Raw genomic sequence first — 15,817 nt, 5'->3', positions numbered from 1 at the left:
AGGTGTGGTCATAGGGCCCTACCATGAGCTGATAATGCAGGACCCAATTTAGTTGACATGATGCATATTCCTAAAGCAAATGTGCAATTAATTAAAAAACCAAACAACCTCAGAGCCCCACTGTGCCCAGATGGTTATCCAGCCTTGTACATTCATAAATTATTCACTAACCCGTGGACTATGACCACTGTGAATTGTGTTAATCTCAAACAAACATCAACAACATCATATACGTTGGTGAAAACACTCCTTTGTGATAAAACCCTACATCACCTTGATAATAATCTAATATAAAATCAAGCTGGAATTAAGCTGGATAAATGAGGGAAACAATGGCATAGTGTTGCATTTTGTTCTTATTTAAAACAACAACATCAACAAATAGCATTAAACGCCCCAAACAATAGAGTCCATCACGCGTTCCAGTGTGGCATTTTATTTTGAAATGCTTAACCGGAAGCTTCCTATATGAGCTTGTGTAGCTTGACACGGGTCAGTGACGCCATCTTGAAATTGTCCCGACCAGAGGAGGAGACGGACTTGGGAAAAGCAGCTCGTCCTAAACTCGATAGCGGCATTAGCTACACGGATTAGCGACAGCTTTAGGGGTTATTACTAACATATGATAGTGTTTCCACTTGTTCATTCAAGTCATTTAGACGGGGGACGGTTGTTTGGCCCACTTTGGAGAGGGCTAACACCGCGGAGGGAGCCTCATAATCGGTTGTTTCCCTCTTGGAGCGGACGGAGCTGTGGTTGTGGCCGGGCAGCCCCACCACCGCCGGACTGTCGGACCCAAACTGAGGCGTCCGCACGGAATATAACAACATAAATACACGTTTTGAACACCCCGTGTCCCGCGGTAGGAGGTTTTGAAATGCTAATTTCTACCACGTTTTTAAAGCTATGCGACGGAGCGTGTCGAGGAGAAGTTTGATGGGAGAGCGGAGTGCGCTTGATTTCCAGTCCGATGGATGTGAGCCCTGCCCGGCTGTGGCTCGGCTCTCTGCTCCGCTGCTCTGAGGAGAACAGGTCAAACACCAACACAGGTGAACACGTCTGTTCAAAACAATGCACACCTGGCAAGTACATGACAGCCCTGGCTTGAATGCCAACAAGTCGCCCTCCATTGCTTGTCTGTAAACCTGGAAATACCTCCAACCATCCCCTCGTCTTCTTCACCCCCTCCTCTTCCTCCCTTCTTCTTTTTTTGGACTCGTAAGGCTTGCATTACCTGGGATATTGTGGATCTAGACTCGATATTGACATTTTAAAGATGTCATTTTTGCAGAGACAGTGCTTTGTGGAGCAGCAAGACATTTAATTTGACTCTTGACTTTGAGATTTTTTATTTTTGCTTCTTTTTTTATTTTTTTAATTCTCTTTCTAGTCAGAGGATCAGATTCGGATGGAAAATGGGAGACGCCACCAAACTGGCCTTCGCCGTTTTCCTCATCTCCTGCTCTTCAGGTGGGTGTGGAGGGGGGGTATGCATGGCTTATTGTCAGCTGGGGAGATTTCTGTGTAAAGCTTATTGTTACCTCTGCAGAGTGCAATGCATAGCTTGTTGTTATCTGTGGAGAACATCCCACTCTGCCAGTCCACCTCAGTGTTGGTGCCCTTTCTTTGCATCCTCCATGTGAGGCTATGCTTTGTACATGTGGGCATGGGGACCCCAAGGGCTCCTCGTGGGACTACCAGGACAAACTGGGGGTTAACTCCATTACGTAACTGATTCGTCCTCAGAAATATATGTAATTAAAGACATTTATTCTAACATTAGATGCATATTATATGGGAGCACCAGAACATGAATAATAATAACAACAATAGCAAATGTAAAAGGCTTTTTATCTTCAATCCTGTCATACATTTTAATATATATATATATATATATATATATATATTTTGCTCAGGTCATAGAAAGTTTGGTGGGTTTAACCTTTTTCTTTTCTAAAGAAATGTTTATTATCACACTGTAGAGCAATGTTCAGCTTCCATGTCGGAGAACATTGTCTCTGCTCCTCAGCTCCCAGGGGTGGATGCATAATAAATGTCAGCGAGGTCAGTGAGGTGATAATAAGCTGAAAAGGGTCAAACGAGGAGCGCTATTTTTCCTTCCAGAGCAAAGAAGGGATATGCTTTCTTCCTGTGTGATCTGCTCGTACTGATTTATAACATCAGAAATGAGGATTTCTCCCAGTTCATGGGTTTGATGTGTGCAATGTGTGCAGCCCTGAACCTGTACCTGCGTGTACGACCAGGCAGTGTAATGTTTATTTCATCACATGAAAGGTGACACGAGGTAAACCTGTGCTTTTCACTTCCATGTGTTGTTGCTGCCTAAATAAGCTGCAATGGTTTCCGTAACAGACTCTTCCTCTTGTTGTTCATAAGCAGAAGTTAGATTACTGCATAAGTACATTATTATTAAGCAGAGAAGGTTATTTCTTTCTATCTTTAAGGTGTTAAACTTTGTGTGTGTGCTTCTACAACTTCATAAAACCGTTTCTGCGTCGTTGGAGGTTGTTTCTAAAACATCCAGTGTACCTGTGTAAAAGTAGTTCCAATTAAGACTTTAAGAAATACAATCTGAAGTCGCAGGGGCCCTGGGGTGTCGTTGAGCGTTAGAGTAGACATGAAAAGGCTTCTCAAACACGGTAATAGTTGGGGTTGGTTGGAGTGTAAGCCAGGTGCTGTCTTTATTGCACAGTGCAGCAGATGATTATTCCTCTTGCTCATTACTGTCTGAAGTGGGGAAATGAATGGTTCCTACTTGAGGTGGTGTAATAATCCTGTATGAAATCCAAGCTGAATTGGCACAGCTCAAGACGCCACCAAGAAACCTCGGATAAGGGCAGGGCTCTTCGCCCAGAGTGGTTTCATTTGATGAGGCGTATTTCAACGTGCCAAAATATTCGAGATAACATTGAGATTTGTATTCAAAGGCTTCAAAACGCAGCGTTGTTTCGAGCCCAAAGCCGTGCAGATTGCTGTTTCCGCCTCTTTGTGTGAAGATTTCCCTTTTGTTTGTTCATCTTATCTTATCGTAAATTAAATATCTTTTGCGTTTTGAACGGTTGTTTGAACAAAAAAAGAAAAGCAATCAGAAGAGGCTTTGTTGAACTTGTGATATTTTCTAACATTTTAAGCAATTCGGTAACTGACAAAGTGTTTATCAGATTAATCGGTAATAAATAAATTGGTACTTGCAACCTTTTAATATTAATGTTTTAAGAAACGGCCCTGCAAATGCATACCTTATTACTAACTTATATAATGAGCATGCTTTATGCAGTTTATGGGATTTACTTTACAGCGTTTCTGGATATTTCTGAATAAGCAAAGTTGCTTTATTAAGCCCTAAAACTACACACGACTTCTGTAATTTGCTATTACTTCTGGAATAAAGTCTGTTTACACACAAACAGGCATAGATGTGATATTTGACCTGGTTTAATGTTGCATTCAGCAGCTGCCGAGTGTTTTGATCCATGCTGGCATGTGTAAATGCTGCCGTAACACATGGTGGGTCAAGGTTGTCTGCCAAAGTGTTGATGTGACAGGATAGTAAATTGGCGTCTTGTGTAAGCTTTGCTACTTTTTAGGCTGAGTTTCAGAAAAACTCTTCTGCCGAGCTGGAAAGTGACATTTTACTTGCAGAGAAGTGACAATGCGACACTGCAGCAGGCGGATGTTGAACCCAGGTCGTCTGTTTGAAACGCGACCTCTGCCTCAGAGCTCGTGTTGGCTTGAACTGCAGATAGGTAAATATCTACTGCGCTCCCTCGTGAGTTATGGCAACTTCAGATCCAACGGGAAAATGTCTTAATTCAGTGTCAGAAATGAGAGAAGCGAGTCAACACATGCATCAAATAATAACCCATCATACCCATGCTAACAGTTATTATGCTGTTTGTTTTATATGGTAGATAACGGCCACGTTTGACCCGATGGCCGTCCTAATGAGTTAATGAGAATAATGGGTCTACAACTCTCCTCCTCGTCTGACATGACCTGAATGCAACTCGAGCGATCAGCCTCCAGCTGCAGAGGTCACGCTCCCGTGTAAAAGTCATGTTTTGCCTGTAATTTGGGGGAAATGGCTGTTTAGGTTTGTGTGTATATCCACCACTGAGTCTTGCGCCCTGCCTTCACATTTGGCCTCCTTTTTTTGTACACTGCAGCAGTTCCACACAGACATTGATCCTCTTGCACACCAGTGTAAGGTTACATCAATATGACGAGGATGAAGCAACCCCAGCAGATCTGATGATTCAGTTTCAGCTCTGCTACACGTCAAACTCCACTTGAAACAGTATCTGAACTCAGACCTGGGTCTCTGTGTTCCGTCCCGTTGAACTGGGGTAAACTTGCCCGTTGTTTTAACAGGGGGGGGGGATGCTCCTCGCTGCTGAAGGGTTTTTGAGCAAGACGCTGAATGTTTCTCCCTGTAGAGGATTGAAAGAGACCTTTCCCTCCAGCATGCAATTAATTATCAGATCATTTACACATACGACATCTGATCTGAAGTTGGCTTTGGGGAGCATTGATGAATGTTGTTTATTTTAGCCAGTTAACCATTTAAGTACAATTTTTTTAAATGCACGTTTAATCATTAGAAGCGTTCTTTTGATCCGAGAAACATTTTGTCCAGTTGGATAAAGACAAACTGCTTTACTGATGGCTGAGCTGATTATTTCCACCTTAAATAGTCTAAAATCACGACAAGGGCACCGCATTGATGGTCAAATCCAAGAGTGGAAAGTGAAACCTCTCCATTTGTGAAGCTTTTGCCAGTTGTGCTGGGAGAAAATTGAAATTGTTTTGTTTGTGGTGTTGCTCAAGGCTGCTCTTTTCTCCTCCTTTCTGCCTGGCATATAAATATAAGTACTTTTTAAAAGAGTAAAACCAGTAGAATGTGGCCTAAATTAAATAAAAAGTGTTATTTAATCGCACACGGGTTGTAATTTGTCTATACATTGAAACCATTTTGACTAAAGGGCTGCTTCTTCCCCATGCTGTGCCCTCTGCTGCAGTGTTTTGGGTGTTTCCTGGAGCGGTCAGAAGCCGGCTACAGGCTCTGTCCCATTTTCTCCACTATCTATTTCTAATATGTCCTCTTGCATAATGCATTAGGCTCCAAAAGCACAGGTGTATTTGTTAAGGCCAGATGTAGCCTCGATTTTTCCCTTCGGGCCCAACTAGTCAGACTGCTTCCTTGCAGGGCTGTGTATCATTCTGTGCTTTAACATCATAAAAACAAAGGGCTGCACTAGTTCATGTTCATGGAGGTGAAATGGTGACCGTAAACAGCATGTTGCCGGATCTGGGCAGGGGGAATTACGACGCTGCTAAAGTTAGACCTCGGCCAGGTGTTTTGTGCACACAACAAGCAACATGGATGGGTTTTGTGATGTATTCATGCAGGGGGAGATAGCTTTCGTAGAAATATGTGTGTGTACTTTTAGAAAAATGACAGTTTTGGTTCATTAAAGTTGTACTTTTAAGGTGGAATTCATTAATCACCGGAAAAGATGCTTTACCATCGACCCAACATTAGGCCAACGCTCTCCCTGCAAACGGAGGTTGTGTTAAACTCGTACATTTTGATCACCCGCAGTCGACTTAATCTCCATTATGTTGCACGAGACGGGCGTTAATGAAACTAGATAAGAGTGGAAAAGGAAAAACAGAAGTGCAGACGACCTTTGGGAAGTTCAGTTACACTCTCTGCTTGTTGCCAAAGTTTCTCTGGTCACCGAACTACGCTGAAAATCATTCAACTTGCAGCCGCTTGATTGATCGTGTGTGAAAGGCAGGGCATGTAACCTTTTTAACACTACACAATGATGTATTGGCAGGTTTCGAAGGCCTAAGGCCTCAGAAAACACACGTACCACATAAATGACTATCTAAACTTTCACTACAATTAAGAATCATTAAAACGCCATAATTGCTATTGAGGGGATTTTCAGCAGCGATTGTTTGAACCTGCTCCCGGTATCACTGCGTTCAGGTTTAGTGTACGGACACAAAAGGCTTTTTATAACAGCAGTGAAGGGACTAATATACATATTTAATTCAGCTTTTTCCTCCTTGGAGGTGATTGTTCTGCTCCTTACCGTAGCCGTAGTTATTCATCTCAAAGTTATTAACTTCATCATCATTCTTTTGACCTTTTTGCATCTAAATTGTCTTTTTTTTGTTGTAAATGTGACAATTGTGCTTTTAAATGGGACAAAATGAACAGTGGTTGTATACTCTGTGAGGACAGACTCCCCCCTGAAACCCAAAGGTCACACGTTGGACCTCTGCTCCAGGCGTTCATCCCGCCGGCGCCTGCGTGCTCTTCTTCTTGGACGCCATGCTGGATGAGAGCATCGGCTAAAAGCCTCAAATGTAAATTCAGACCCAGCGCACCTCTATAACGGGAAGTCGATGAATTGCCCCTGTAACCATTACTGACTCGAATTAAAACAAATGGTAGGGACGGTAAGTCCAAGGTTGAAGAAACAACATCACCTTTTAGTGTTTTATTTATTTATTTGTGAGATATTTGGTGATTCACTCACATAGATGGACTTATGTGCTACTCATATATACACTATTACATCTTAGTGTTGACCACTTGGTGTGTCGTACCCTGCACAACGGTCCTTTACTGTAATTAATGCATCCTGCAGATGTTGCTTTATGTGCTTGGGAGAGTTTCCGTCTAGACAGGCCGGCTGCTCAGACGGAGAGGCCCTGCTTTGATCCTTGATTAAAAACTGCGAGCTGTACATTCATCATGCTCTTGTTTCAGGCTCTCTCGAGGGTCCTCGCCTGCTTTACGCTCCCTCCTCTTCGTCTTCGTCCGTCTCTTGCCAAGATTCCTTATTGTCATGAAGGTTGCTCTAACCTCTTATCACCAAAACCACTAAAGGGTAATGGCGTCTCCGACACGTGGCGGGGCCGGGGCGAACACTGCTTGCTTGTGATATCGTGGGTTTGTTATCCGGCTATTATTATTATTATTATTATTATTATTGTTGCCGTCACTTTCTATCTGATGAACCTCAAATGTCATTTCGGATGCATTGAGCATGTGAACTGCACAAACGTCTCACATTTATTGTCCTGTAATCAACACACACGACGCATAAAGTTGGGAAATACGTTCAAAAACATCAGAAATGCTTTAAATAAAAGGCTTTTCTTTCGACACTTGTAGCTCAAACCTTCCGTCTGAATTGAAAAGGGGATTTGTTCAGTCTTGAAACTCTTGGTAAGTAATCTAAATTAAAAATACACAAGTGTTGGGGTTTTATTTTGGCAGTGAGGGGCCTCGTGACCAGTACGTGTCATTAGTTGACACTAAATATAAAGCGGAGCCAGTCAGCTCAGGTCGTCTGATGGCTGGACGGATGAAAGACGGGGATTTATTAGCTCACAACGTTTATTGGTTTGTCTTGTACAAATGTGAAGCCGGAGAGTGCAAACAGTGAGCGTAATTGAACGGCAGACGACGTGTCTTGGAGGGCCACGTGAGAGGACTCCGAATGGAGCAGTGCATTAGTTACACGCATCAGCCGCAGCCGGGGATCCAGTGTGGGCTAACCTTGACCACAGAGTGTATTCCTGGACACTTTTAGTTCTGCAAGACTTTCTCTCCTCTTTTAGTTTCCTAATGTAAGCTGCACACACAATCACATTTTGATTACCTTAACAGTAATGGTATTTGTGAGAGGAATGGGGATATTGTTTTTAAAGGCTTTATTGTAAGTCTGCATTAGCTTTTGATGGGTGCTTGAAGCACATTCAGCTTTACTGCAGTGGATTATGGGAAATCTCTCACTGAACTGTACTGGATTCACAAAGGACCGATCTCCACCTACAGTAAATATATATAATGGTTTGTCTGCCAGTCGTCGTCCCCCCCCCCCCCCCCTCCATTCTTCACTTATTGATTGCTTGTTTTATAAAAAATGAATTTAAATGCAGCAGGCTTTGTGATATTACAATATCACTTCAAACTCAATACGTAGTTCAGATTTAAGCCCAAGTGGCACTTAACACACCGTTCAAATAAATCCAAACAATTCAAGCACAGAGAGGAAGGGCGGGGGGGGGGGGCTTGGGGAATTTGCAGATCTACAGTACCCTGCGAGAGATAACGAGGACTTTTAAATTGCTCGTCCTGTAAAGAATGTACGGTATGCAGTGGACGACTGTAGCTCATTACGCACGAGGGACACAGAGGACGTGCTCCTTGTGCAAACAGCAGACACGGCGTCGATTTAACGGCGAGAGACGCAGGCGCTCTCCTGACCCGTCCGGCAACCGGCCCCATCAGCGCTAATTGAGGCGGAGACCAATGGGCGTTTGTTGCTGGGGCATACCAGCAGGGATTAAAGGGATTGGATTCAGTTGCTGAGTGCTGTGGTTTTTAATGCCCCCCCCCCCCCCCCACCCCTCCCTTACCATGTCCCTCCTCCCGGCCATGGAAAGACTGCAGTCTTTGTGACCAGCTCACCCGAGCCAACCCGACCACCTCTGCCATGTCACGACACCGTCTGATTGAGCGTTAATGTAGCACTCCGGCGAGGCTGCTCTGTAAAATGACTGTCTCCTGTGAAAGGGTGTCTGGCGGTGCACAGACTAGACTGTTACCTCTCTATTCATTCAGCCACAGCAACAAGATTACCACGCCTAAAAAAAGAAATTAATAAAATGATACAGCTTTCCACTAAAATACATAATTTCCTCCGTCTGTCTCTGGACCATCTGGGCTCTTATTATTTCCTCTATGATTATTACCATCCCTCAAACACTGATTAAGCACCATTACTAACTTCTTATCAAACTTTGTGCAATGGCCGCCAGCTCTTAAATAATGCTAACGTCACCAGCGGTGTCCCATGCAGCCGCTGGCCCCGACTGATGTGATCGTCAAACGGCTCGAAATGATGCCCTACAGGCGACTGTTGGGATGCATTTGCAACCATCGGTGCCCACGTTCCTCCTGCCGACGTGTCCCCAACACGGCTTTCTGTTATGACATCTGTTTGTCCCATCCTGCAGGGGAATTACACACAGACACATGCAGCGTTTATGGATTTCTTAACCCAAAAACATGCTGGTAACAGTTATTGATCTGTCTGATAAGCCACTTTTGAGAGAAGAGCCCGATTTTTGATTAAAGACAGTTTAGAAAATGTTTCCCACCCTCCATATCCATCTGACACGTGCACTATCTAAACATGACTGCAACATGTGCAGAGTATCTGCAGGATTTATAGAAGTCCTTTTTTCAGACATCATCACTGCTTTTATTTCAATGGTGCAGCAAGGTGTTAACACTACTATGATAAGAAGACTAACTGTATGCTGTTATTCACACATGCAAAAGATGTATTTAATTTTCTCTTGAGTCAGTCGTGTGGGGGAGGAGTGTCAAATTGCATCAGGAGGAACAACAAGTATTGCTGGAAAGCCAAGAAGCCAGCTCTGCAGACATTACTTTGACCCCTGGCCTCTCTCTAACTCCTTTATGCAACACTCTTCATCATCGCTCACATTTGTTTTAAGCGCCGGTCGCACATATTCCCACACAAGCCACCGCCCGAACAACCATACATCACCTCAAATCTATTTCATCTCTTCCTGGACGCAGATGATAAGTTGATCCTTAGAACAAATTCCATCACGACGAACAATCCCTGCTCCTGGCAGGCACACAAAAAAAGCCTTGATGAATGAGTTGTTTACCTACTTCGGTGCATGTAGTGCCGAGTGCAGGCCTGGCCCGCCAAAATGCCTTTTCATTATGAGGCTACAAAGCAGAGTGCAGCACAGCCTGCCCCTGTGACCAGTCACTGAGAGGAAATTGGATATTAGTTCCTGTATTCCTCAGAAGTTGTCCGGCAAAACATGCCCGATGGACAGTTCTCGAGTCTGAAATGTCACACGCTAATGCCATTATTGACTCACCTGTATTATTTTTCATTCTTTAAAAAAACAAATCTGCATCTATGAAGCGGAGTGCTTTTTGCTGCGGTGTTTCCGACCCAGAGATCAGCTGTCGGTGAAACCAGAAACGTGAAGGCATTACCTCCAAGTCATTGTGGTGTTAGGACAACTGGCAATGAAGACAACGTTACATTTATTGATTATGAAGTGTTCAAAACGGAGGTTAAAACGTAGCTTATAGTCCGTGTGGCCGTTATAACACAGGAACAAAACTGTGTTTTGCTTTCCTGCCACACAAGCTCGAGGATTCCTAAATTAATCAGACGCTTTATCTGTTTCACCAGCCAGCTTTAGTTTTGGAGTAGAGAGAACAAACCCCCCCCCCCCACAGGCGTTTGCTGGCTACCTGCCAAAGTGACTTAGTCGAAACTTCTCCAATGTTTGGCAGGTGGTAGGTGGTCATTTCCCACCCAGCATGCACCTCACTGGCCGCAGAGCAGACCAGAACCAACCGTGTAGCCCTCGCACTGATAATAAAGAGACGTGTGCTGATACACAGGATGTGATGTCGCTCTCCCTGGTGGTTCTTTGTTTCCTCCTCTGGCAGATACGAGTCTGGCGTGTATGTGAGATGGAAATGGTGGTTGAGTGAGTGCATGTCACTTGAGTAAGAAAGTGAATGTGTGCCAGCTCGTGCTACTTACTGTCTCATAAAAGGAAATACTTTAAAGTCACAGTGTTTCCCCTAGGTTCACTGCTTTAGGGGGGTGCGCGGACTCTTTAGTTCTCTCCGCACCTTCACAAAATGGACACAACCAATATTGCAGTATTTCAAGATTCTGACCTCCAAAACAGAAACTGTGTATCTTGGGATTTTAAAGCAATCAATGCAAAGGAACGTTTCCAGTTCTCTGAGGAACACACAAGGTTAAAATGTTCTTTGACATGTTTGGACGATGGATGAGAAGCTCATAGAAAAAGCCTTCGAAGCGTTGGATGTATACTTTCTTCTTCTCATTGGTGCACAATACAAAAGTATGAAAAAGTTCTTCGTATCGTAAATTGAACCTCATGGAGCGTGAATCAATTTTGCGGATACGGTTTCCTTTTCGAAGCTTCAGGTGAACTCGGGCCAAGCAAGCAAGTTAGCTATTTGTCAGACTTCAGGTCTATCACGGCGCATCGGATCTCGCTATCGAAGAGGAAAGCATCACCCTCTGCGTCCTGGTCTCGGTGTCGGGGGGCCTCCGCCGCATCTCTCACATTCAGGTTCTCGGAATTGCCTCTACCTAACGTGACCTCCTGGCCGCCGTACAAAAGATAGAATTTTCGGGGCCGGCGGCAGATAATCAGTAATCTCCAGTCGCAGCATCTCTGCCAAGTTCACAATCTTTCCCATCTTCATATTACACTCTCTCTAGTGAATCACGTCTCCTGTTTGCAGTCTAATTGTTCTTTAAGAAATCCGGTCTAATTGCCTTATCAGATTGTTCTGTGGTTGCAGGCATATCTTGCACCCTTACAGTTTATTTCCCGTAGCTCGGTGCGGACTGGGAGCTTAATCACTGAGGAAAAGAGCATCCGCTAAATGCCCGTAATGTAAAATGTAAAATGTCAGAGTGAATTTTCAGAGCTGCCAGGGGTGAGGATGGGTGAAGCAGTTTTTCAAAAAGCCCCAGTGGATTGAGAAGTGGGTCGGGTGTTTAGACGTTCTGCAGGGGAGACATTGTTGAAATGTCCACAGCTAAAGTAGGTCGCGGTTAACCTTGATGAATCTTATGTAGAACTGGAAGAGAGACGATGCAATAGGGTCATTCGTTAAGGCGGCGCGCTGATCTGATTGTGCACATGTTCATCTTGATGAAGGAAAGGACGGACAAAGCTTTCCTTTTAGAGGGAGGCGCTAAATTAAACCTCACAAAAACTCTTTGGCTTATTGTTGGAGTTTCTCAGAAGTGGCCTCACAGTGACTCATGTCTTACATATGAAGTTTAAATAGATTTCTTTCTTTGCCCATTTACGCCGCATGAGCTGACCTCCCAGCGCCGCCTCACAATCAGCCATAATTGGCAATTAACGACGCACATTGATTACGACTAAATAGCTTTTAGCCAATAATCTTTACCTTTTGTTGCTTTGCTTTCTCTCTTTTGTTTCACTTGCTTTCATTCTTCTTCTTTTGACACTTTGACATTTTGCTTTTAGCGCGTGATGAATTAAATACATGTCGCAAGTCAAGAAAACGACCTTGCATTAACTGCGTGATGCCTAAATGTTCTTTCCCGATCTTTCTCTCCAAAAAAACCCTTTTATTAGGACAAACAAAGTGAGCCTGTGCTCATGTTTGACATTTCAATGCGTGAAATGTCTTTCTGAGACAAAGAGGCTTCTCTCTTTATTGCCTGGATGTGTGCTTGTGGGTGGAAGCCCGATTGTATGTCCTTGCACAATTGCTCGTGTAGGCTCTGCACTCACTGACATTATCCGCTTTAGTGAACTCTGAGCTGCGACTTAGTCAGAAGATTGATTTCTCTGCTTTATATCCTTCATATCCGCCATAGTGCCGGGCAGCCCTTGCCCACCTTTGGCACACGGCGCTATAGGCAGCCGGCCTGTATTGTCACCTCATTTCTGAGAAGTGATTGATTTGAGCTCTTAATGGCTGTATTTACAACGGAGGACTGTATTTGCAGTTCACACAGCTCGCAACTCTTTGACACGGTGTAATATCTGAATAGACGTATTATCAGCGGAGCTGTTGAGGCGTTGCGGCTTGCCTCGGCCGAATGGAACAAAGACGACAGGCTTTCAGTAATTTCATATTTAGAAAAACATCAGTTTAATGGCAGCATCATAAATGTGAAGCGTGTCAAAGGAGGAGTGAAGTTTCCCGTTAGCGCCGGAGCTGCTTCCAGCTTCTCACATGTGATGCGGTTTGTCGGATATGATTTAATATTTCCGGCTTCTGGAATATTGGTTTAAATTTCAATACGTCTACTTTAGTTTGTGGGAATTACTGCTGGGAGATTTCCACTATACTCTGACATAGTATAGTCAAAACGACTGCTAATAATCTAATAATCTGCACATTAGTTGCAAGAAAACCATCATAAATTGCCCTATTTAAAACAAGTGCTTGTATTCTATGATTAGCATTAAGTCATAAGAGTTCTATATGTGTTGGAGACAAACACACCTATTGTCGGTGTTCTGCACACTCGATGTTATGAGATGCTTGTAATGACGTTCATGCAGCTCATCCTTCCTGTTGCATTCATTGTACATCTCTCCCGAGTAAAATGGAAATGCGTATGCCAAGCAGCTCCATGTAACGTCCACGGGGATCAGCGCCAGCATGGCTAATGCTGTTACACCAGAAGTGGCTAATGAGCTAACCTTCCGCTTTACTTCCGCATACCTCTCCATAATTATCGCCTTCAGCTCCCACGAGGGCCAGCGAAGGGAGCGGTGCTTTCATCCACATCCAGCAGGATTAGAAAGAATAGAAAACCAGGCGCCATACAATGAACACTTAAACTGCTGAAGGGCCTGATGGAGTGGATGAATTTACCAAACACAGCCGGGGATGTTGCTCCTCGTTTTTCCACAAAGTCACAGCCTACATGGCGGTGTTGCAGTATCACTTAGGAGTAGGGTGTTTGAGGACATCAAACCTGTTTTCTCCTCTTTGGTTGGAGGCAAGAAGATGATGCATGATGGGATATCTAAAGACTCATATCTAGCACTTGAGTTCAGTACAGTTTGTATTGTTTGCATTATTTTCCTATGGGGTGTTTTATATCCTGCAGACATGTTATGGTTCTCACAGGAGGACCAGAAACTCTTCTTCACGCCTAATCTCTGCTGCGGAAAAAACAGTGAAATATGTTTTTTTATCTGATTAAACAATGTGCAACTAAAAACGAATACTTCTCACGAACCCCCCCCCCCCCCCCCGGTGCACCGCTGTCACGCTGCAGACCGAGTCACCGCATCAGCCAAAGTTTTCACTTCAGGGAACATTTCTCCAGGGAAGGGATCAGAAGTCGGCAAGGTTCTCTGAATCCTTATCTCTGAGAAAATCCTGCTCCTTCTGCACCTGTGGATCCCCCTCTGCTTTAATCTGTCACAAATGATGGACGGCCATTAGATTTCTCCGCCATTTAAAAAAGAATCTGTAAAAAATATTCAGTTAACGCGACCTCTTACGTTGCTGTGAAATAGTTTGAGGCTTCATGGGAAATAGATTTGACGAGGGAAAGTGCTGTTAGCGCTGCTAATAGGCAGAGTAACCTCACCTGCCAGCGAAGTAGCCTCTCTTCTCTCCCCTCCATCTGCAGCTGTTAACGTCCTTGAAAAGAGACCTGCAGCGCTTCCTCGGCCCGGGTTGGCATTAAGTGGCTTTATGTAAGCAGCCATTTTATTGAAAAATAGATGATCTTCCAAAAAGTAGCCTTTATTACGAGAGCTAAGCTCTAATGTCTGAACGCTATTGTGACTGGAGTCACGCCGGACGGGACACTCTGCAACGTGGATGATGATCATATCAATCGGAGCATTATTCTTCGTTTGTTACAGAACGCTTTGAATAAGGAATAAAACCCCTTTGAAATTCGCTTTCTTGGGTCAAGAAGTGAGATTTGACTTTGATGTCTTACAACAGTAAAGTGCACACACACACACACACACACACACACACACACACTGATACGTAGGAAGTGATCTTGAAGTGTTTGGCTGGCAGCGCCTGGAAACAAGCAAGCGGAGGCTGACTGTCTTCAGACTGTCTTCAGACTGTCTTCAGACTGTCTTCAGTGTTGTCAGCAGTCTAAACTGGACTAACTCGCTGACAGGTGATGAGAGGCGGCAGCAGCAGTGCTAAACTGACAGGCTGTCACGCACTATCTTTCCCTGGATATCGGTTTGCGGAAAAACCTGCTGTCTGCATTCATCCGCAGGAAATCAGAGTCTCCTTTATTTTGGCGGGGAGGGAAGTCAATTGTCTCACTTCAGTTGTTTTGGGATCAGGATTTAGTTCTTTGCTTCTGTGTTCCTCTATAATCCTATATCTTCTGTCATGCCTGGGTAGTTTTTTATTGCTTATCTTCAGAACAAACTTTCTTTTTTCATTGGTGTATTGAAGCACTCTGGTACAGAAGTGAATTGTATTATTACTAAATGTTTAACAACTTCACTGTATCGCATACTTTGAGGCTGTAAAGAAATGTCCTTCCACCAGTTATTGATAAAAAACTAAAGTATATTCTTTGTCGGTGGAGGAAAATAACCTTTTCGTCTCTGTAAATCCTCCAATTCAAAAGCTGCTTTCACAAGTTTTTCACAGTTTGCCTGTTAAAATGTTTGATGGAGTAATTGTTATTTATTATTTAGCCAATGGATGCTGACTTAATAATGAGCCTCTTCTTCTTCCTCTGCAGGTGCCATCCTGGGACGCTCGGAGACGCAGGAGTGCGCCTACTACAACTCCAGCTGGGAAAAGGAGCGCACCAACCGCAGCGGCATCGAGCCCTGCTATGGCGAGAAAGACAAGCGACGGCACTGCTTCGCCACATGGAAGAACGTCTCCGGTACCGTGGAGGTCGTCAAGCAAGGCTGCTGGCTGGACGACGTCAACTGCTACGACAGGTACGCAAGTGGCGAGCAACACAGGCAGCCGAATCAATGGCGACCAACAGGTCTTTGGACAAAGTCATCGTTTAACTGAAGACTTTTAGTATAAAAAGCTTCCTCGTCTCTTCACAGCCACAAATAGATTGATTTGTTTACACCCGTCCTGGAGCACAAGCAAAGGAACACGTACAAAGCTGTTTATTCATTTCAAGCCGGCGCATCTTGTGCCGTC

General features: G+C 44.1%; 1 protein-coding gene across 3 annotated transcripts in view; it reads left to right on the top strand.

Annotated features, from left to right (window-relative positions):
- The first annotated feature begins 529 nt into the window (after positions 1-529).
- The window catches only part of LOC115018276 (activin receptor type-2A-like), a 36,662-nt gene continuing 21,374 nt past the window's right edge, over positions 530-15,817 (top strand). For 2 of the 3 annotated variants that reach the window (XM_029447215.1, XM_029447206.1), the window contains exons 1-3: positions 530-1,218; positions 1,391-1,470; positions 15,393-15,600. In XM_029447215.1, coding sequence (XP_029303075.1) covers positions 1,109-1,218; positions 1,391-1,470; positions 15,393-15,600 — 398 coding nt within the window. In that variant the 5' untranslated portion in view covers positions 530-1,108. Of the gene's footprint in view, positions 1,219-1,390; positions 1,471-7,538; positions 7,675-15,392; positions 15,601-15,817 lie in introns of those variants that run through there. The other variant, XM_029447223.1, reaches the window with a different exon arrangement.

Source organism: Cottoperca gobio, chromosome 2 (assembly GCF_900634415.1).
Source record: "Cottoperca gobio chromosome 2, fCotGob3.1, whole genome shotgun sequence".
NCBI classification, from domain to species: domain Eukaryota; kingdom Metazoa; phylum Chordata; class Actinopteri; order Perciformes; family Bovichtidae; genus Cottoperca; species Cottoperca gobio.
This window is presented reverse-complemented; position numbering and strand designations above follow the sequence as displayed.